A 23,344-nucleotide genomic window follows, 5' to 3' on the forward strand; every position below is an offset into this window, starting at 1 on the left:
ATTTTCTGCCACCGGCTTTTTCGTGTGGCTAGCTGGGATGAGATGCTGATGTAATGCAACAGCATTCTGTTGCGGCATCCTGCTCCTGATTAGGCCCCGATGAATGGGCCTAATCAGGAGGGAGTCTCGAGCTGCGGACACCGTGGGTGGAATTCGCAGCAAGATCGAGCAGGATTCTTTTCTTTTTTCCGCGCCCTGTTGCGAGCGCAAGAAGGAAGCGGTCACCAGGTAAACTGAATAGCCAGCAACGGGCTGGAGCTAGAACGAGGTTTAAATAGCCTCCGGCCCGCCACTGACCTCCCTGACCCTAGAAGAATGGTTTCCGGTCTCAGAAGGAGACCAGAATCCTGCAGACTATTGCGAACGTCCCGGCCCACCTCTGTAGGACCAGAAGCGCGCCAACAGCAGAGCAGGCCACCAGCCTCCACGTGGTGCTGCAGAGGCTCCGGCCTGAAATGTTAACATAAAGATGTCAGTACTTTGTAAAAAGAATGAGACACACTTGTTCGGGTACATCTAATGACAAATATCTACCGATACATAGTATATACTAATGGAGATATTCTAGTCACAAACATATATTTGCTGTTATATAGCAAACACACAAAAAAATATAAGGGGTTAGAAAACAATCTACTGACCCCAATGACAGCAAGTGGCAGCGTAAGATGTCCTCTCACCTCACCCTAGTTCAGCCGCAACGAAATATGCAACAGAAACAAACACTAGATCACTATTAAACACATCACTATAACTTAATGACTATGACTAATATGACTAATATTATTATCATTACCTCTTGATGTCCGTCTTCCACTTGTCTACAGACACCTCTCTTTGTTCCAGTACAACATCCATCACCACCACTATTACACCCTCTACCATCCCCTCAACTGCATCCACCGAAGGTAAAACAGCTACAGATTGTTCTCGCTTTTATTTGTGTAATGTTTCCAAGGATCTTAAGAAAACCTGTAAGGGTGCCGTCATACTTGTGTTGTAGGAACAGTTGAATGGATTAAACTTTAAAGTGTAACTTCCATTTTATTTATTTTTCTGTTACCGTGTCGGTCGGGAGGGTTGTGGTGAACATTTATGTAATATACTTTAACCTACATATTAACCTATGTAACTTACTTTTGATAGAAAACAGGCTGTAACATTCCCACCAGCAATGCTCTAACTAAGCATTGCCTGTACTCAATGCCTTGTGTAGAGCTGAATCATTTACCAAAGGAAGGATTGTTATTTCAAATGGCTGTATCTCTGGTTGTATACCACCTAGAAAATGGTTCTGGTATCTAAAGAAATTTAAGATTCTCAGTTGGAAGTATTAGTTATAAAAGAACTAGAGATATCACTAGTTAAAAACACAGTCGGGAAAGTTCAAATTCTTGACTTTAAATAGTTATAGCTCAGGTTCTTTTACAGCTAGTACTGCAATTATGGAGGCATATGAGATCTGAGACTCTCAGCTTCCTTGTAATGCCATTTGTCTAGGTCCATGATGACGAAACTATGGCACACGTGTCAGAGAGGGCACGCAGACACCCCCCCCCCCCCCTGCTGGCATGTGTGCTGTTGACCGAACCGCTTACTAATGGGGAATTCGGTACAGGTCCAGAACCCTTATATAGATTTTTAGTACAAAATGGTACCCCAAATAATAATGATTCATATGTGAAAGAAAAATGGCTATGGCTTTTGGAAGATGGTGAAGAAAAAAACAAAAATGAGAAAATGAAATTCTTGGTCATGAAGGGGTTAAGTGATTAATACTATTATGGACTGCAATAGGGATTACATGTAATTAATATAGTGAAGACACTTGGAATTAAGAGGTGATGCGATTTCTTTTGTACCAGATTGTACGCCTGTCTGTTCTTGGTCAGAATGGTTCAGTGTGAACTATCCCACATTGGCATCTGGTGGAGAATATGAAACGTATGAAAACATCAGGAAAGCGGGACGTGATATATGTGACAGCCCACTCAATATTTCCTGCAGAGCCAAACGTTGGCCCAAAAAGAAACTAAATGATTTGGGGCAGGACGTGATCTGTGATGTCTCCTATGGGCTCACTTGTGACAACGCAAAACAACGCTACCCGCCTTTGTGTTTCGACTACGAAATTCAGGTGTACTGCTGTAAAGTATCTGATCGTTGTTCATCAATTTCTCCAAAAACCTCCGGACCAAATGAAACTACCACTCCAGCAAGTATCACAAGTACCAACTACATAACTGCTCCAACATCACAACTTCCATCCACCACCAACTCTACGACAAAGACCATGACGTCCTCTACTACCACATTGCACGAAACAACCTTTAATCCTACACATAGCCCAAGTGAAACATCTGCAGACAGTAAGTGAAGATTAGATCATACAATATAGCAATATATGTATGTGTGGTATATTATTAAGGGGATATCATCACTCCATAGGGAGAGACCACCATATAGGTGTGTGGAGTCTTATTAAGCCATGATCGCTCCACTGCAAAGGAACATGGGAAGAATATGCAAATCTGACTTCCATGATGTAATTACAATGATGTTGGGATTATACCAGATACAGTCTTGACCGAGACTTTGTCTTCCTAATTACATCATGGAAGACAGACTTGCACATTCTCAGTCAGCGCCCTCTATTGGTGTGCATACTTGAGGCACTGGCATCCTAATTACATCATGGAAGTCAGATTTGCATATTCTTCCCATGTTCCTTTGCAGTGGAGCGCTCATGGCTTAATAAGACTCCACACACCTATATGGTGGTCTCTCCCTATGGAGTGACGATAGTTGGTCGTTGTTTACTTGGCTGAAGGTGGAAGACCCTTTACATATTTTGTGCTGGGGTTCAGGACCTTCAAAAGTTAGACGTCTGGAGTTGGCGCACATCATGTCACTCAGTGAATGGCAGGGGAAAGAAGCATCCTACAAAAGTGATCCGGACTTTATCCGGGCTACATAGTGCCACCCGTCTCTACAATTTGCAAAAAGATCAATGGGATTATAGACACATTTTATTCTGTATGAGTATACCCAATTTGTATGGTTTACATTGCATTCATTGTGGATACATTTAGAATTTTAGTGATAGAAATATATTTTATACTTTTTTCTTTTCCCTTTACAGCACAACGTTGTACACCCATCTGTTCATGGTCAGACTGGATCAGTGTAAATTACCCTACCATTGAAACTGTAGGGGACTTTGAAACGTACCAAAATATTAGAAATTCTGGATATGATATTTGCGATATGCCATTGAACGTTTCTTGTAGAGCAAGCCATTGGCCACACAAAGCATTACATGAGCTGCAACAGAAGGTGACTTGTGACGTCTCCTATGGACTCATCTGTAATAACAAAGAGCAGTTGGATCCACCTCTCTGTTTCGACTATGAGATCAGTGTGTACTGCTGCAGAGTGCCGGATCCATGCTTACATACATCCCCTCAAACCTCACAACAGAAGTCTAGCACTCCAGCGGTGACTTTTTCTGGCAGTGCTGGGACAAAAGCAACCACAACATGGAAAACAACAGAGACCACCACTCCTGTAAAAGAGCAATTCGCATCTACACATGTGACCCCTATTCCAACTACAAGTAAGTAGAGAATAAAACTATGTTCACATCTCCGTTGGAGACTCTGTCGCGGTGTGAATCCTAAATCGCCACCCCCCCAAAAAAAAAATACCTTCAGGCTCCTTCAATGGATCAGAACAACGGAAAGACAGATTCTAGTGTGAAGCTAGCATAAACTCTAAAACCTCTATTATATCAAAAGCTGCTAGTTACAGAAGTGTCCAAGGGTAAATTCACACGGGGATTACAAGGCTGAGTCAGCCGACGCATCCGCGGCTCCAGACTCCCACCAGACTAGGCCCAGACTAATCAGGAGCAGGATGGCGAGAAGGAATGCCAATGCACTGCATCGGCATCCCGTCACGTCTAGCCGCGCGAAAAAGCTGGCAGTGGAAAGAGAACTCTTCACTTTCCGCCGTGTGAACTTACCCTTATTTTATGGCTAATTTGGTCTAGGAATTCAGTTTCGCATGAGACCAGTTCAATCAAAATTATCAAAGCTGTAGACAGACGGCAACATAAAGCAACATCTTGCTGTTCTTGTTGAAACATATAGAACAAACATCTTGTGACAGAGTATCCTCAAATCTTGTTTTTTAAGAGCTGTTCATCTCATGCCAAACATCTCACAATATCTTGAGCCAAGAAATTTACGCTGATTTCTACCTGGCTTAGATTTCCATGTTGGTGCAGGGACATCCAATAGATTTATGAAGAGTTTGCTGCCTCTTCATAAAGGCTTCCATTCCCAGTGCCAATTGGGCCGTTTATTAAGACTCGAATACGATGTGCCAGTCCTGATAAATTTGCCCCATTGTGTGTGTATTTGTACTTTTTTGCTTATGTACATCTATATATATTCTATATGTTACGGTTCTGTGTAAATATATAAAAATAATATTCTTTAACTAAAGAACCGCTAGACTGCAGGACACTGCAGTGAGGTCCACAGGCCCAGGTGGGTGGCCGTATGTCTGAATGCAGACTACCAGTTAACTTCACTGGCAGCGCCGTTAGTGCGGTTCAAGCTTGCAAGGGTTAAATGTCACCTCTGGTCAGCAACACAAAAGGACTCCTTAAACAACCAGGAGTTACAATGGGAATAGACAGTTCAAATAGGCTAACTCGGAGAGCAAACCTTCTGGCAGCGCCACGGGCTGGAAGGCCCGGCTCACACTATATAAAGGCAAGTGACCTTACCGGTCATGCTCAGTATGGCCAAAATGGGACTTAGCCTCTGAGCGGCTCCAAAAAGTCTAAGCATGCTCAGTAGGGGAAAAACTGGACTTACACTCCAGTCGCCTCACTGCATAAGGCCGAGGGCGAGAGTCGGATTGACCCGCAAGTGGTGCTGTGACGGAAACCTGCGAAATCCGATTCTAACACTATATTATAGGTATTATATGTATTATTATTCACCACATACTAATAATAATGGCTCTGTATGAAAAACCAGTATATTTTAAGAATATTTTTTTTAAGTAAAAAAATAGGAATATTTTAGTTTTAATAATTACCATTGAGTAAAGTATTGTATTTTTAGCAAAGTAGCAGTAAATCGCCTAATATTGTATTGTTTTTCATTCTTTCACATATTCAGAATTGTCATTTTCTTTCCCCTTTCTACAGCCATTGATATGCATTTTAAGAATCCATCGAGCACAACTTTGAAGTTACCACAAGGTAGATATAAAGGAAATAAAATCCATAAATAAAATATACAGTACAATATAGGACACAGGCATTAAGATACTTGAAGTATTACAGATGAAGCTGTGCGGTCTAAAGCTAAGTTTGCAATCTGGCACGTTATACTGTACAATATCAACATTGCAAGGAACGAATATAGGTGTTATCTTACTGTAGCTAGGGTGTTATATTATGGTTAATAACATGGTCTATATCAAGGTTTGTAATAATATTACAATAGTACTGTAATACTGAGTGATGACCTTTCTGGTTTACTCTTAGTATATGCTATATACTGAAGCGAAGTGTTTTATCGTTACAGTTAACTCCACTGAAATAAGAACTAAGACAACCACCATGACATCTCCTGCTAGTACCATATCTGCAGAACCTGAATCCACACCAGACTCTACAATTTTACCATCTCCGACTACTACATCCATCACAATCTCCCCAACCCCTCCTCCCGCTAGTACCTCTTTTATACCATCTACCAGTTCCACCACTACTGCTCCATCTAGTACAAGTACGGTATTTCATACCGCTCAACAAATCATCACCACTAGAGGTATCCTGACTAGCTCCACCACAACTACACCTAAAACATCTGAATTAACATCACCCACTACAAGTTCTACTACTATACCTATCACTAGTGTGAGTAGAGTAGAATTCACAACTGATAAAGTATCATTGACTTCTGAAACTAATAGAGTCCCCGATACTACATCTACGTTGACCACAAATATTGAGTTGACCTCCAGTGCTTCACCAACATCCTCAACTACGAGAAAGAGTACATATCCACCTACCAACCCCATGCCAAACACAACAGAATCACAGACTAGTACAACGTCTCGCTATACCACAGGTCAAGTTACAAGAACCAGTGACCCTTCTAAAGTGACCACTACTAGAACTACCACATCACCCTTTGCCTCAAGTAAAAGCACATCTACTTCTGCACCAAGTGAATTGATGCAAACATCAACCGCTCAAGTTGCTACTGCGACCAGTAATACATATCCTTCCATTACTACCACTAGTAGTAGAACTACAAGAATACATACACCGGAATCTAATACTACTACCTATTCTAGTACAACAGTCACTCTTTCAGAATCTGTTCCAACCTCAGCCACTGTTACCTCTTACTCTACCACCAGTCTTCCTATTACATCTAAAACCACTAAGGTATATACAACTAGTACATTTACAGAAATGTCTCCTAATAATACATCTACTTCAACAAGCAAAATGACTACAAAATACATCAGCACTGCCCCTTCTAAACCATACATGAGTACTCAGCCCACAGCTACTAATATAACACACAAACCTATGGACACTATACCAACCTCAACCTCCGAGCCTTCAAGACGGCCAACAGAAGCTACTTCAACTGAGAGTTCCCAACTTACTACATCAGGAAGTATGAGCCATGTGCCGTCTACTATACCTGGACACCTAGACAGTACTATAACAAGCTCGATCTCTTCTTTAACAGGTAAGTTAACTCAAAGCTGGTCAATTACTTCTTTACCAACCTTGACACTCATTTGGTTGACGCCTATTCCCTTTCGTCCTACAGCAGCACAATAAGAAGCTTGTGCTGCTGTTAGGATTATGGGAAAACAGATGATCTACAGTACATAATCGATGATTCCCTTTCGTCCTACAGCAGCACAACCTTTGTAATGTGCTGCTGTTAGGACTAAGGGAAAACAGATGATCTACATAATCAACAATACTATTCCTCTTCACTTCCCCAATACTCATGCATGCTCGAATGCTCAGACTGATCATATGTAACTTCAGCATGCCTGACCCTTTTTTCCTCCAACATAACCAGGTAGAGTCAGGAGGTTCCCACGCATACGGTCAGCTGATCCCACTGAAATTCGTTGTCTTGGTTGACCTTATTTTAATGTGTATGGCCTCCCTAATCCATAATGCCTTGGTAAACATGTCTTCCAGAATTGGATTCCAGAAGTACCTTGATACCATCCATGACATCAGCATCATATACTTCCCCCACTATCTCTAGCACATCATCACACGCAACACACATGGTCTCTTTAACACCTGAGAAACGTGGTTGTTCTTTTGAGACATTTCGAGAGGTGAGTGACTTATTTGTCATTGATTATTAGTCATTTATTCTTCAGCATTTTCCAAAGAGACAGAACTTGATTTTTTTCCGTTAAAATTTTTTTAAGAATTTTGTAAAATTTTAAAAAATGTTTTCATTTTATCTGAACTTAAAAAAACAAAACAAAAACAACTGAAACACCTGCAGTTTGGACTGTGACCCCTAGTCCAAACAATATACCGATACCTGTTTTCAGTAGAAGATTTCCGAAATTTGTGTTTTTCCAGCCCAACGAAACATGGATGCTGAAAAACTGCACCAGGGCCAAATGCTTGGAAGATCACACGGTAGAGATTACCGAACTAAAGTGTGAGCCTCCACCTGTGATCACATGTGCCAATGGATACCCACCAATATCTGTACCAGATGATGACCAATGCTGCTGGCACTGGGAGTGTGCCTGTGAGTATGTTCGTATAGCACTACCAATTTAAGCCACCTCTTGTAGCTTGTACAGCTTAGAGAATTTATTCGGCAATGGTCACCCATTACAGATGTCAATGTTATAATGCAGGTGTGTGTTCTGGCTGGGGCGATCCTCACTACAAGACCTTTGATGGTACCTACTACACGTTTCAAGGCAGCTGCACTTATACTCTAGTAGAAGAGATAGTAAAGAAGAATAACCTGTCAATATACATAGATAACTATGACTGTGGAACACAAGATTTGGTCTCCTGCCCTCGTAACATTGCAATTGTCCATAATAATCAAGAAATCCAACTTTCAGTTGAGGGTTTCAAAGACCCCATTATACAGGTAAACGTTCTAGGGGCCCCATCTCCTTCAGTAGCACCTTGCACAAACTACCATAAGTGAAATTGTACACAATTTAATAGGTTCTTCGTATCTCTTTCTGTAGGTGATTGTAAATGGAGAAATCATTGGTACCCCATATAAGAAGTATGGGACTGAGATTTATACTCTGGGCATCTATTACGTGGTGGAAATACCAGAACTGGGAGTTAATATTACATACAGCGGTTTGACTTTCTATGTAAAACTGCCTTATGCCCTTTTCGGTGATAATACACAAGGACAATGTGGTGAGTTCCTTGAAACGTTGTACTGAGGTTCTAAGAAATTGGTATTGCAGCACAATGTCAGGAGATGTTAAAAAGATTCCAAATGCAGATCCTCTTAGAATAAAGGCATGTATATGTAGTGAGTAGTTTCTTGCATGGGAACGGCACAAGTAGCCATGATGAAGCTACCTGCCTGTGGACCACCGTGGATCTCTGGAATGGAGGAGGTGGGTGGGACTTGATAAGTATTGCTTGCATGGGGTTGTGGTGGCAGCTGTCTTTCAAGAAAAAGCTACAGGTTATCTTCAAATTTGGATATAGGATTTAATTTGGTTTTTCACAATAATGTATTGGCTTCATGAGAAACCTAACAGTTGCCTGTGATTACATTAGTTTTCTGGCTCTGTGTTCTCAAAATTTACTCTAAGTACCATGACTGACTGCATTCTACTCAATGGACCTGTGGGCCGAATAGAGAGGAGTCACTGACCTTAGTGAGAGTTTGGGTGGCTCCAGGAGAGACAGAGGAACAAGAGTTCTGGCCTCCCCCGTTGTCCTCCGCAAATGTAGTAAACAGGGCTTCAAGGGTCGGACTGAGGTCTACATTGGTAATAAAGTTTAAACATTATTATTTACCTGGAAAACCCCTTTAGTACTGCCCCTATGCCTCTTATATTATTATTATTAACCTCTTATATTTATACCGCCCTCAAATGTCTTTCATGTTTTGTAGCCTGATATATATCCTGACCAGGGAGGTATAGCTAACAGATGTAAGTTATATAAATCTCTACAAAGAAGATTGATGGTTCCATTTTAATAATACAGGTACATGCAATAACAACCAGGTAGATGACTGCAGGACACGTGATGGTACTATAGTATCAAACTGTAATATCATGGCTGGTTCCTGGATTATAGAAGACCCTGAAAAACCTCAATGTGGCCAGGAGACTACAGTACCCCCTAATGTGAATTCCACTTCTCCCACCTGCCAACCATCACTACTTTGCAGCCATATTATGGGACCGTAAGTATTTACAGTATCCTCCATATGATCAGTTTGTCTGTGTTTGTCTCGTAGACTCAATAACTAATGGTGCCTTTCTATATTCTATTCATGAAGGACATTCCAGAAATGCCACAAGATTGTGCCACCACATGATTATTATGAGGCCTGTGTGTATGATAGCTGCCATGTTTCCAGATCCCAGATTGGATGTTCCAGCTTGCAGCATTATGCTCATCTCTGTGCGGATAAAGGAATTTGTATTGACTGGAGAAGTCAAGTCCCGCAATGTTGTAAGTTCTTCAGTGGACTGGGAAGCCCTATGGATAGATCCATGTAAAAAATTAATGGTTTTCTACAGAGGTCGTCTATAGATCATATTTTATTTAATTGAAATTCTACTAAAACGATGATATTCCTTCAATTTTAGCCATGCCCTGCCCATCGCCCAAGGTCTATAATGCCTGTGGTTCAGCTAAACCAAGAACATGTGAAACCACGTAAGACCCACATCTCTGTGCTATGTATTAGTTTGCTTACTATAGCCTTCACATGCAAAAAAAACTGAATTACCACATTGTAAATTTCATGTATAAAATCCACAGTTTATTATTAAAGGGAATCTGTCACTACTTTCATGCTGCTCTATCAGACAGGGGATAACTATATGGTGTGCAAAGATATTAGATGGCACCCGGACTCTGATGTCTAATGGTGTCCAAAAGTTAGTACAACGCTATAAACAGCACATGGTAGATGGGGACGGCTCTGTAACAGATTCCGCATTATGGCCCCAAAACTTCAAGTTACGTCACTGAATATAGGTATAGGGCTAGGAATAGAGAGATACTCATATAGGGGGAGAGGAAGGACGGACGGTGGGAGGAGGGGGGCAGAGACAAATACCCATAGACACATGTCCTAAAGCAATGGCGCTTTTTCCAAATCAGTGTTTAAGACTGGAGGGTGAAGAGATCCAAATATGTGTCAAAACTAATACTCATTTCAAGTCTTACCATAGATTATAGCAAGGCCTGAGACTGTACAGGACACATTGAGGACATATGGTCAGAAGCAAATATATACTGTACTCGCCCTCTAGTGAAAGATTGAGTTATTCTTACAAGAGCTCTTGTATATTGTAATTATCTATCTATCTATCTATCTATCTATCTATCCATCTATCTCCTATCTATCTATCTGCCCTGAACCCTATCTATCTATCTATCTATCTATCTATCTATCTATCTATCTCCTATCTATCTATCTCCTATCTATCTATCTATCTATCTATCTATCTATCTATCTATCTATCTATCTATCTATCTTTCTGTCCTGAACTCTATCTATCTATCTATCTATCTATCTATCTATCTATCTATCTATCTATCTATCTATCTATCTATCTATCTATCTATCTGCCCTGAACCCTATCTATCTATCTATCTATCTATCTATCTATCTATCTATCTATCTCCTATCTATCTATCTATCTATCTATCTATCTATCTATCTCCTATCTATCTATCTATCTATCTATCTATCTATCTATCTATCTATCTATCTATCTATCTGCCCTGAACCCTATCTATCTATCTATCTATCTATCTATCTATCTATCTATCTATCTATCTATCTATCTATCTCCTATCTGTCTGTCCTGAACCCTATCTATCTATCTATCTATCTATCTATCTATCCATCCATCCATCCATCCATCTCCTATCTATCTATCTATCTATCTATCTATCTATCTATCTATCTATCTCCTATCTATCTATCTATCTATCTATCTATCTATCTATCTATCTATCTATCTATCTCACATGTTCCCATTGTGTTTCAGCCCAGCACATATAATGGTAAAAGATGATGACCACCTAGTTGAAGGATGTTTCTGCCCTCAGGGCACCATACAGTTCAGCCCGGCTGTGGACATATGTGTACCTACATGTGGTAAGAACTACCTGGTCGTATATTGATAAGCAGCATAATGAAGACTTGTATTCATGGTTCACATTATTCATATGGATTGCTAACTGAGCTGCATTGGATTGCATTGTCCAAATGGCCCAGCCCCTTCAATTAGCTGATCAGCAGGGTGCCAGATTTTGGAACCCATCTATCTGATGAACTATCCTAAGAAAGTGCCATCAATGTAAAAATCTGTGAACAAATAAATAAATACCTGTTACATTGTCTTCATATTTATAATGTGCTTTCTTTTAGGATGTGTAAGTCCTGACAACGTGCCACGTAAGGTACGTCCATTCTCTGATTTATTGTGTAATATTTTAACACAATGTTTTATATATTGTACAGGGTGGACACAAGAGCTCAGATTCTTCAGATCACTTTCTTTTATATTTATATATTGACTAAGGTGCAAATTTTTAGAATTTTAGGTTGCAAAATGTTAAAAATGACTGGCTTATTTCTGTACAGTTTGGAGAAAAATTTCAATTTGGATGCCAGGATTGCACTTGCATTGAAGGTGGTCGTGGAATCATCTGTCGAGAACACCATTGCGAGAAGATGACTAATGTACAGTGTAACTTAGAAGGTTTCTACCCTGAAGTGCAGATCAACCCTACGGACCCCTGCTGCAACGAGATTGTGTGCAGTAAGTACAGCTACATTTTTAATGTGGCCTTTAGCTGTACCGAATGTGTGTTACCCTTGGTTCATATCTGTGTTTGGAAATCCATTCGGGGAGTCCGCATGGGGATTACCCAAATGCATTTGCAAGCGGTGTGCAGTGAAAGCACAAGGACCTCATAGACATAGAGTGTTTGCCGTGAGATCTCCGCACGAGTCATGCGGACAGAAAAGTAGATTGTGAAGTACTTTCCTGTCTGCATGTTCCGTGCGGAGTTCTCACGGCATGCACATGGACCCCATTATACTCTCTGGGGATCCGTGTGCTTTCACTGCATAGCGCTTGCAAATGCGTTCGGTAGTCCATTTGGGGGGGGTCCCCCACCGGACTCCCCCGAACGAGGCCTAATCTGGAAGTATGGGACAGGAAAAGGTATGCGATTGTAAGATCAGGCTACACAGGGTTTGCTTGTTCTTACCATGGAAACAGATAAGTTTGCACAAAATTTTGGAACACTAAAATAATGGTGCGATTTCTTAGGCTTAGTTTCCTTCCTATAAATCACAACTTACGCTGGGTTCACACCAGCGCTTGAACTCTGTTTCCAGGTTTCCGTCTTCTGCATGCAATCGTCATGCCGAGTCCGGCCGTGAGCACCGGTGAGTGTTTTATGCTCTCTGCAGCGAAACCGTTTTTTTTAAAGCCGGACACAGAGTACTGCATGTCTAACTCAGTGTCCGGTTTAAAAAAAAAACGGTTTCGCCGCGGAGTGCATAAAACGCTCACCAGCGCACACAGCCGGACACTTTTCAAGCCCATTCAAATGAATGGAATTGAAACATGTTGGCAGGATTCCGTCTCTTGCCCCTGTTTTGTGCAGGAAACGGAAACCTGCAGAATGGAGTCCCGGGCGCAGATGTGAACGAGCCCTTAGAGGGAACACTGAGACTGAATAGGCCACGAAGTTCTATGGCCACGGAGTTGCTGTACAGTTCTACTACATGTCCATAGGTTTCGGCCAGTTGAATGGTTCGGATCACTTGAGAGATTTCCTAAAGGAGTGTCACTGCCTATTTATTTGGAAGTCAATCACTTCAATGTGCAAGGTTATCATGATGTTGCTTTCTTTCTGTATCTGAAGACGATAGAACTTACGGTCCTAAATATACAAGACACTAGACTTTACCCGGGGTCTGTGGCGGGGTCTTTCATACATTGCTTCTCATTGCAGGGTGTAACAGACGTAGATGTGTAACCAAACCTCCCAGCTGTAGTCTTGGCTATGAAGCTGTTAGTAGCCTAACAGAGGGGCACTGCTGCTTTCAGTATCAATGCGGTAAGTCCTTAAACCTGACACGTCACCCTCTGTAGATACAACATAGAACGTTCAACCATCTACACATTTTTTAATTCACTTAAATCCATTAATATTGACATGCCTAGTATAATAAGCTTATTTAGAATATGATATATGAATTAAATATGTATAGATTGTTATCTAGGAGACAGGGTATAAACTCAAATATTACTGTTTTTACAGTTCCAAAGAAAGTTTGTGTGCACGACAATACAGAATACATGGTAAGGAAAACTTGAAATAATAGCTGTCTCAAGAAATTAAAAATATCTCTAGTTTGCTTAGGGATGCCTATTTATCATGAAACCGATTCTATACACTATTCTAACATAATAGTCACCCGACGCGTTTTCCCCACCTATAGGTTCATCAGGGGACGACGTAGCATAGTGTACCTGTTATGATAGAAGAGCCAATAGTGAGAACCAGTATTAGATACACTGATTTAAATGGTCAACACGACGCCGTGTATCCAACACCCTCCACCAACTCCAACCCCACAATGGTGTTCATCGGATCCCCAGGTGGTGGGGATGGACTTAGCTGCAATGCTGGTGGAGCGGCACGGGTCAGGATACGCCAAATACACACACACAGCACACCACAAATCACAGTAAACCGGACACTAAGACTCTTACCAGCAGATGTTTCGGGTTGCGGTGTAGGTTCAAGGATCCAGAAGGCCGAGGCAGGGGGTCAGCAGCTGGCAGCAGACAGTAAATTGAAGTTGCATGGTCCAGGTCGTCAACAAGAGGGCAATGCAGTACAGTGGGAAATCCAAAGGGAACGTCAGGCAGGCCAAGTTGGTAACAGGAGCGGTAGCGTAGTACAAAACAGTGTTCAGGAAGGTCTAGAGGCAAGCTGGGGTCATAAACAGGAGCAGGCACAATACGAAATCAGGAGGCAAAGGCAAGGCAAGGAGCCAGAAACACAGGCAATCAGATAACAGGAGAGAAAACGCTTACTACCAGGACACTGGGTATAACTAAATAGCCAGCGGTGGTCCAGAGCCATAGCCCTCCTTAAATAGGCCCACCCCTAGGCCGAAATTGGAAGTCCCCCGTCCGGCTCAGGAGGAGACCGGTAACCCACGCACATCACTGCGAAGATTCTGACATACCTCCCGAGATCTGGGAGCGCAGAAAGGAGAGGGCTGGCAGCCTCCGTACAGCGCTGTGCAGACTCCAGTCCTCCCCGCAACAGTACCACTCTGATAAGAGGTTCAGGACAGTAATGTAAGTTCAATATGTCACTCACCGCCCCTACATGACCATATATTGGGGTGTGATAGACTCCCTTTAAAGCTCTGACCCCCATCAATGTTGTAGCTTCTGTTTACAAAACTGTCACCAGGGGAGCTGAACAGTCCCCAGTGACATATAACAGGGTCCACTGAGTTCCCCCAAGGTGCCTGCCATTTTGACTGAATGTATAGCAGAGTTTATAGGTGTCGTTTGTAATAACTGTATGAATACGAGACTTTGAATGTTTATTATAATCTACACCAATCTATCAATTTTTATAAATAAATCCCATTATTTCAGTTCATACAAATAAACATATCTTGCTTCCTGACAAGCTGTGACCTTTCCTCTCCCCAGCTTGGAGCTGTAGTATATATTGATAACTGCCAGAGCTGTGTGTGTGCGGAAAGTGCAAATAGCACCACCGAGATGAAGATCACATGCACAGATATTGTGTATGACGTGCACTGCCCCCTGGTGAGTAGAATTTTTAAAAAATTTTGTAAAATTCGGAGTGAGAACCTGTTCGGTCAACCCAATGTATGTGGCATTATGGATCATTATAATGTGTGGAGGGGCTACAATAGGACAATATATTGTGTGGAGGGGCCACTATGGGACATTATTCTGCCATAGAGCTCTTTGGTGGTAAGGGGAGGGGGCAAGATATCCACCTTACACAAATTAATGGTTTGCACATACTTTAGTACTTTATCGGTTCAGCAGCAGTGTCCCATTCAAGTCTATGGGACATGGCCACCATATCTATGTCGGCTATGAAAAGTATAGGGAGTGTATAGTGTAACGCCTGGCATGTAGACAATGACAATGCTGCATGCTTTGGTAAATAGCTGATCTGCAGGGGACCTGACGTCTTCTGATCTAAAATTGATGATCTATCCTAAACATGAATGCACAGGCCCCAATATGTATTCTTTTACCTATCACCCATTAAATGTAAGATATGGGCCTGAGAGATTGCATAGGCAGGATGATAATTTTACAATAGCTCACTATGTACCGTAAGTCTTCCTATGTAACAGATAGAGGTTGAAGGACATAAGCAAGAGTCTGAGCTCAAGATATTTTTCATGGCAGCCCTGCATCCAATGGTGAAATCGGCAGCAGATCCATAGCGAAACCCGCAAACTACATCCTACTGATCACTGTCTCCTTCTAACCCCAGGGGTTTGCAGTGAAGAAGAGCGAAGAGAACTGCTGTGGCCAATGTGAGCAGACCCACTGTATCCTGAACCTCAATGATTCCATCACGCCCTACCATCTCATGAAAGTACGTTCACTCTGACTGTAATAACTGTAGATAAAAAGTCACATTACACTTTATAGACATTTATAAAACCTTCCATTATGTGCATAAGCCTCGCTGTGCAAGGAAAACCAGAGCTGCAGAGACGGCTGTACACATGAGAATAGCAAGAGACTAAACTGAAACACAGACTGGCCCCAAACGGTGCAGGATGAACCTAAATTGTTAACCATTTATGACCTTAATAATTCAGATACATTGCCATGAGGCAAAATTTAGATCTACGCCCGTAAATGTCAGCTTTCTGGCATGAGTTATTATAAATTTGCCAGGCGGAGACATTCTGTATTATTAATGGCATTCATCTGTCAAATTTGACAAAACATTTACCAATTTGGCACGAAATCTTAGCTATGCCCCAGGGAGTTTAGTTGGACATGTTCATGGATCTTTATATTAGCCAATCCACCATTAGCAGCAACTTATCCAACTTCTTTTCCATGTGAGTGGTAAGTGCATGGTCTTAGAACTTGGATAACCACCAATTAGGTGATATATCCTAGTGATACAATATATCATTGCAAACTTAGAAATCCATGTTCGGCCCGTTTCACATATGCATTTGGGCCATTCCATACGCCCAAAGAGAAAAGTCCTGCAAGCGGCACTTTTCACTCTGCATTTTTTGGCCGGAAACCACATGGACCCCCGATTTTTTTACGTGGATAGGTTTCCGTTTGGGGGGTCCTTAAGGAGACTCCCCGAACGGCAACCCATGCGTAGATGTGAACCGGGCCTTACTTAGAGTTTCTGTATAACTCATGCCAGAAAATTGGCATGGTTTACAAGTCAGGCATCCCCGACCTGCCTCATTTTCCATAGTTCCACCCAGTTGTCAGTTAAATAACAGAATTCTTGGAGGAATTTCAGGGACATCACAAATATGTACTAAAATACATTACCCTTACCGATGTAGTGCCTTCTATGGAAATTGGGGCCCATTCTGATTTATGGGTCCCTACAAATTAATCTTCCAACCTTGAATTTGACATTACGCAGGTGAGCATAATCTCTAATAAGTTGCATATATACGGTACTTATTTCAATGGATGTCATACTTATTCATTTGATTTGTTGGAATTATCATAAAAGACTAATGTAATATATACATATATAATGAATATTCCCTCAGCCTGGAGAAATATTCTCCCCTGTAAATAACTGCACCCTGTACCGCTGCACCATGATCGGGAATCAGCTGATCACGACAGAGTCACACATCTCCTGCCCACATTTTAATGAAGATGACTGTGAACCAGTAAGTAAAATAAGTACCATGATCTTAATGTTTAACATCTTAAGGGAACATAAAGATTACCTATATGTCATACATGTAAGAAAGTGGGGCTAATGTACATAACCAATCCATTTAAGCAATGCGGCCCTCTAGTCACGTGCAGAGCCGATTTGCATCCTGCAATATGTTGTATCATTTAATCTCTTTCAATTCAATATAGGGAACCAGTGAATTGTTACCCAATGGCTGCTGTAAAACATGTAAGTATTAAGTTCCTTATAATATTCTATGCAAAGTCATGGAGTATTTTGTAGCGAGCAATATCACACAGATATGTTCACCCTTGCTTCCCATGAAACCAATTCAACAAAATATCACATCATACTAGCAAAACCCTTCCCTAACATTCTTTGGGTAACAACACCACCGCTGGGTGACCGCACATAGTCACATATAGGATAGACTTTATCAAATTCATGTTGATTTGAAAAGCTGGTCATCTCATGAGATACATCTGGACGTGTACAGGCGTGAGGAAAAGTAAGGAAAGACATTGATATCCATATATATCAGTATGCCTTGTACTGTTAGCGATGATGCTAGGCTGGAAGGCCTACCTTACTGACAGTGTAGGGATATGAGTGTTGTAAGGCCTACCTTTCTGCCATTGTAGGGATATCGGTGCTGTAAGGCCCACCTTTCTGACAGTGTAGGGGTATTGATGCTGTAAAGCCAACCTTTCTGACAGTGTAGGGGTATTGATGCTGTAAGGCCCACCTTTCTGACAGTGTAGGGGTATTGGTGCTGTGACGTCCACTTTTCTGACAGTGTAGGGATATCGGTGCTGAAATGAATGGCAATGATATATCCAGCACTGGAGCACATACCAGGAAATCTGAGTTCAATGCACTCTTGACTTCCTAGTGGTATATAATATCACACATCTCTAAGGACATGAACAGTCCCCTTAATACCTGGCCGACCGAAAGCAACCACCTTCCTTTTTTTATTAAAAATACAAATATATATATATATATATATATATATATATATATATATATATATATATATATATAGTTGGAAATGGTGGGAGACTCGACAGGAATAAGTCACATAGGTGGAGCATACATTTGAACGTAAGATAAAGCTCCACCTTCCTTTGAACCCTATTGCTTTTTACTAATCTAAGTAGAATTATTAAAAGGGAATTTAACATTCTTTCATGTGAAAATCTGAAACTATTGCCTAACTTTCCAGGTGTGAAAAAGATGTCTTCCTGCAAGCTGCAAGAATACTTCGCTTATCTATCACATAACGATTGTAACACAACAGACTTGGTGAATATGTCGCGTTGCGAAGGCTCATGTGGAACATTTTCCATGTAAGATCACAGTTTATTCATCTGTTTAGTTTACCGAAAATTAAAAAATGATGATGGAGAATTTGTATTATTGTTAGGTTCTGTTATATAACATAGTTATATATAGATTTTTGGTATAGTTTATTTTCTATATGCTTCACACTGGTCAGAAGAGGTAATGTGTCTCATTAGGGAGACTAATAAGACCAGGAATTCCCTGCTAAGAATTCTGGGTAAGGAATATGCAAATAAGGCCTCACTGGTGAAATACAGGAACTTGCTCCTAGCACCACCATTTGGATAACAGCTCCCTATAGATTAATGAATAGTTTTCAAAGAAACCTAAGGGCATAGTCTGAGAATAATAGCCAAAACCAGAAAAACTTAATAATCTTAATAACTCTGGCACATGTTGGGTGGTTGCGTGTGCCTGAACTCCTTGAATGCCATAGATTTCTGATATAACCAACACCAGTTTTCTGGCATAAGTCATAGTAAATCTTAGGCTTAGTTCACACGGGGATTCCGCGTGTCATATTCCGTCGCGGCTCTCTGCTCCGTATTAGGCCCAAATGAATGGCCCTAGTCCGGAGGGTGCTGTAGCGAGGCCGACACCGTGGCTGATTCAGCCGCGGAATCTGCCTGAAGAAAGGGCATGTCGATTCTTTTTTGCGTGAGCGGCAAGACACCGCTCATGGAAAAAAGTGCGCTAGCGGTCTACATAGACCTCCATTGTGAGGGGGCGGATTATAACGTGGATTCAGCGCCATAATCCGCCCTATCTTGCCCCGTGTGAACGAGCCCTTACACAGCAGGGCATTCGCAACCTGGCTAGATTCACACCTTATAAATTTCTCCTAGTAGGTACAAGGCACAGCTACAGATTTTACTTAGTGGCACAAGAACATTAGGTTACACCGTTGACTATTATGATCCTTTATAAATCATATTTAAGTTTTATGAAATAAACTAATATTCCTAATAATTTATTATGCTTTCAGCTACTCTTCAGCGGCCAAAGCCATGTCGCATAAATGTGCTTGCTGCCAAGAGATACAGACCAGCCAGAAACGCGTAATGCTTCAGTGCTCTGACGGAAGTGAGATAGAACATGAGTACATTGCAGTGGAGAAATGTGACTGCATCAATACTGAATGTGAGCCGGTGAAATCAGATGAAGAAATGACGTCTCCTTCTACTAGGAGCTCCAGAGAAGGTCTAAGCCAACACAATAATTTGCATTAAAGTTACAACACAACTTTAAGGAAATAAAACTCTGCAAACCATCTGGAATTTGACATTCTAAAGAAGTTAAGCAATGTCTTCTTTTGAATAATAAATCCTTTATTTTGGATGCTATGTATGTGTCATAATCTGTAACGGCGTCGTAATCTTCATGGCTGACAGTAAGTGCCAGGAGGGGCGTTCCCAGCTAGACTGTCAGGGTTGCCCTTTCGACAGTGAAGAGCGATCAGTAACGGCACCGATAGCTGAATTCGGAGCACTGTCGGCTTTCTAGCGGTATATAAAACTGATTGTGCCTGAGGACATGAAAGGTTTAAAGGAACCCAAAATATCTACTTGAGCCTAAGACCCCACGTAGCGAGCCACAGCATAAAAGTGCTTTGGGAAAAAAAACATGGCGGCAACACATTGTGGTTTTTCTAACAGCGCTTTCCAATGAAAGTCAACAGAGATTTCCTGGACGCCTAAATCTAGAATCGGAACCTATCTCCAAAACAGGCGGATTTATAGAGATATCCGAACAACATTTTCGGCCTAACTAGGGCCTTCTTCAGGCTCTCGGAATCCAATAGGAGGAAGACAGAAAAACAGTCCTCCGACCTATTGGAGTCTGAAAGTCTGAAGAAGGACGTATTTAGGCCGAAAAAGTTCACAACGAGTCTCCACTGTATACGTTGTTTGGATATCTAGATAAACTTGTCTGTGACTTGAACACCAGATCGGTGATAAATAAAACAAGTGATCTATAACCTCATTTGGAATCTGTAGTCTCTATAACTACAATACTGATGGGTTGGGACCCTACTTCCTCACTCCCGAAAAAATATATCTAACCACGTGCTACACCACATTCCTACCTAACATATCTCCAGAATAGGGGTCCTACAACCCACATCCAGCTTGGGGATGGTGGTTGTGTGTCAAGTCTAGGCAGAGAGTAAATTGAGAGGTGGTCACTATTATGGGAGCCACAGAAACACTCTAAGGGCCCCTTCACACGGCGTAAGCGCTCGGCTCATTCCGAGCCGTACACGCGAGCGCTTCTAAACACTTCCCATTCACTTCAATGGGAGTGCACGTAAAGCCGGCTTTACGAGCGCTTCCATTGAAGTGAATGGGAAGTGTTTACAAGCGCGTGATGAGCCGGAATGAGCCGAACTTACGCCGTGTGAAGGGGACCTAAAACATTTGTGCCATGACTCCCACTAAAGTGAAGCTGTGCACATATGAGAGTTGGTCAAACCGGTCATTTTTGTATAATGTGTATGCGGATCTCCAACTCTCTCACAGTGGCAGATTTTGGGTCAGAGAGGGATTGGGCAGTTAGATTTCAATCCTTTTATTCTTAGGTGCGTTTCACATCTGCGTTTGGTATTCCATTCAGGGAGTCCGCTTCATGACATAGCACGAATCATGCGGAGAGAAAAGTGCTGCTTGTAGTAAAATTCGTGCGGAAACCACATGGACCCTATTATTGTCTATGGGGCCATGTGTTTTTTTTAGCTAACTGCTTTTTAATGCGTATAGGTTTCCATTTGGGGGGTCCCCAAGCGGACTACTGAATGCAGATATGAACCGGGCCTCAGGGAAGATAAGCCATTGCTACAGGTTTCATTGCTACCACGCTTGGCCAATATGCAGTGAGGTTAATAGGAACTGCCAAGAAGCGTGGACAGGTTACCAGCCTAAATAAGAACGGGACCACTAAACGTTACGTCATATATCACACATGGCAGCTTACCATGGAGTGTTGGTGTCTGCCATGCCTTTCCTCTTAGCAAAGGAGATAAGTGGACTTTGACAATTCCCTTTATGATTATTCTCCATCAAAAAGCATACCTTGAATCCATGAGCAATATTACCTAATATTACGGCAACGTCATGTACAATACTTGTAGTGGATCTGATAACCCATTAGATAAAAAGGTAATCTCTTAACATTTTCATTTGGTCCTCATGTTTCTCCTTTAATATAATCCATTGACTTATGTGAAGAGTTCAAACAATATGGAGGCTATGTACATTTAGCACTATAAACCCTGAGCAAACAGCAGCTGGGATGGCTTGCACTCTTGTACAGTAACTTTTGTTGTATTTATTTAAGATGTTGTTCCAGGACCAATAAATTACATTTATATCAAGCTTTAAAAAATGTCGAAACAATGAGGAAAACTCGATAATCGGGTTTTGCCTACATGTAAACTACAAAGCAAAGGGAGGAAAAAAAGAAAAATCTACAGAAATTGGACCTAAAGGAAAGTTTACATTCCAACACAAAAGATGAGATCTCATAAATAAGATGGTTTAACATTGTATAATCTTATGTCAATAGAAATATCCATGCTTCATGTATTTACTTTATGAATGGGTGACACCAGAATATACAGACGGACGATAAAAATATTCCATCTCCCAATGGAAGACTGCTGGTTCCTGTACATTTGCAATAAACATAGCAACAAGAGATGGCCTTGAATAACATGCGATAGAAGAAGAAGGATTCCGAGGAAGACTTGAAACGATTGCCTAGGGAGGCTTACTTCAATATGGCTGATTGTCTATCAGTTTAGCAGGAACCATTTAGTGGCTTTCTCGTGAATATTTACTAAGGTATCTGCTTACTTTGTAAATTTGAGGGATACAATATATCATTTTATTCAGCCGCTATTCTCTTCTAATAGGAATCACTGCGGTGACGGCGATATATAAAGAAAATATCGGAGTGCTCAGCATAAAGTATACACGATACAGAGGTATAGGTCAATGCAAAAAGGGGGAAACAAAGGGTTATTATTAGAGATGAGCGAACACTAAAATGTCCGAGGTTCGAAATCCAATTCGAACAGCCGCACATTGTTCGACTGGATTTCAAACCCCATTATAGTCTATGGGGGGAAATGCTCGTTTCAGGGGTATGCAAAATTCGATAAAATTATACTTACCAAGTCCCCGAGTGACGGTCGGGCTGGATTCTCCTTGAAGTCTTCTCCCGGCACAGCGCCCCCGCGGCGTCTTTTGCCTGGAATTCACTCTGCGTAGGCATCGGGGCCTAGGCAGAGCCGACTGCGCATGCGCAGTCGGCTCTGCCCGGCCCGACGCCTGAGCAGAGCCGACTGCGCATGCGAGGGCATGCCCGGGCATGCGCAGTCGGCTCTGCCTAGGCCGGATGCCTAGGCAGAGTGAATTCCAGCCGGAAGACGCCGCGGGGACACTGCACGGAGAAGACTTCTAAAGGTAAGAGAAGAACCAGCGTTGATTGGCAGAATGTATAGCATTCTGCCAATCAACGCTGGTTCTGCATCGAACCTTAAACTTCGAACAGCTAGTAGTGTTCGATCGAGTACGAATATTTCGAATACCGTAGTATTCGATCGAACACCTACTCGATCGGACACTACTCGCTCATCTCTAGTTATTATAACAAATTTGTGAGGTCATTTCCTACTTACACATATTGGTTGATATATGGAGACATAATTATTAACACAATGGAGCCGGCGCTCGA

The 23,344-nt window shown here is 41.7% G+C and overlaps 1 protein-coding gene across 1 annotated transcript in view; it reads left to right on the plus strand.

Moving 5' to 3' along the window:
- LOC142214423 (mucin-2-like) overlaps positions 1-9,974 on the plus strand; it is a 61,911-nt gene extending 51,937 nt beyond the window's left edge. The window contains exons 30-41 of the mRNA XM_075283368.1: positions 847-908; positions 1,893-2,369; positions 3,143-3,616; positions 5,225-5,278; positions 5,607-6,791; positions 7,262-7,407; positions 7,664-7,838; positions 7,951-8,195; positions 8,299-8,482; positions 9,290-9,491; positions 9,588-9,763; positions 9,901-9,974. Of these exons, the coding sequence (XP_075139469.1) occupies positions 847-908; positions 1,893-2,369; positions 3,143-3,616; positions 5,225-5,278; positions 5,607-6,791; positions 7,262-7,407; positions 7,664-7,838; positions 7,951-8,195; positions 8,299-8,482; positions 9,290-9,491; positions 9,588-9,763; positions 9,901-9,974 (3,454 nt within the window). The remainder of the gene's footprint in view (positions 1-846; positions 909-1,892; positions 2,370-3,142; positions 3,617-5,224; positions 5,279-5,606; positions 6,792-7,261; positions 7,408-7,663; positions 7,839-7,950; positions 8,196-8,298; positions 8,483-9,289; positions 9,492-9,587; positions 9,764-9,900) is intronic.
- Positions 9,975-23,344: the final 13,370 nt, after the last annotated feature.

Source organism: Leptodactylus fuscus, chromosome 7 (genome assembly GCF_031893055.1).
Source record: "Leptodactylus fuscus isolate aLepFus1 chromosome 7, aLepFus1.hap2, whole genome shotgun sequence".
Classification (NCBI taxonomy): Eukaryota; Metazoa; Chordata; class Amphibia; order Anura; family Leptodactylidae; genus Leptodactylus; species Leptodactylus fuscus.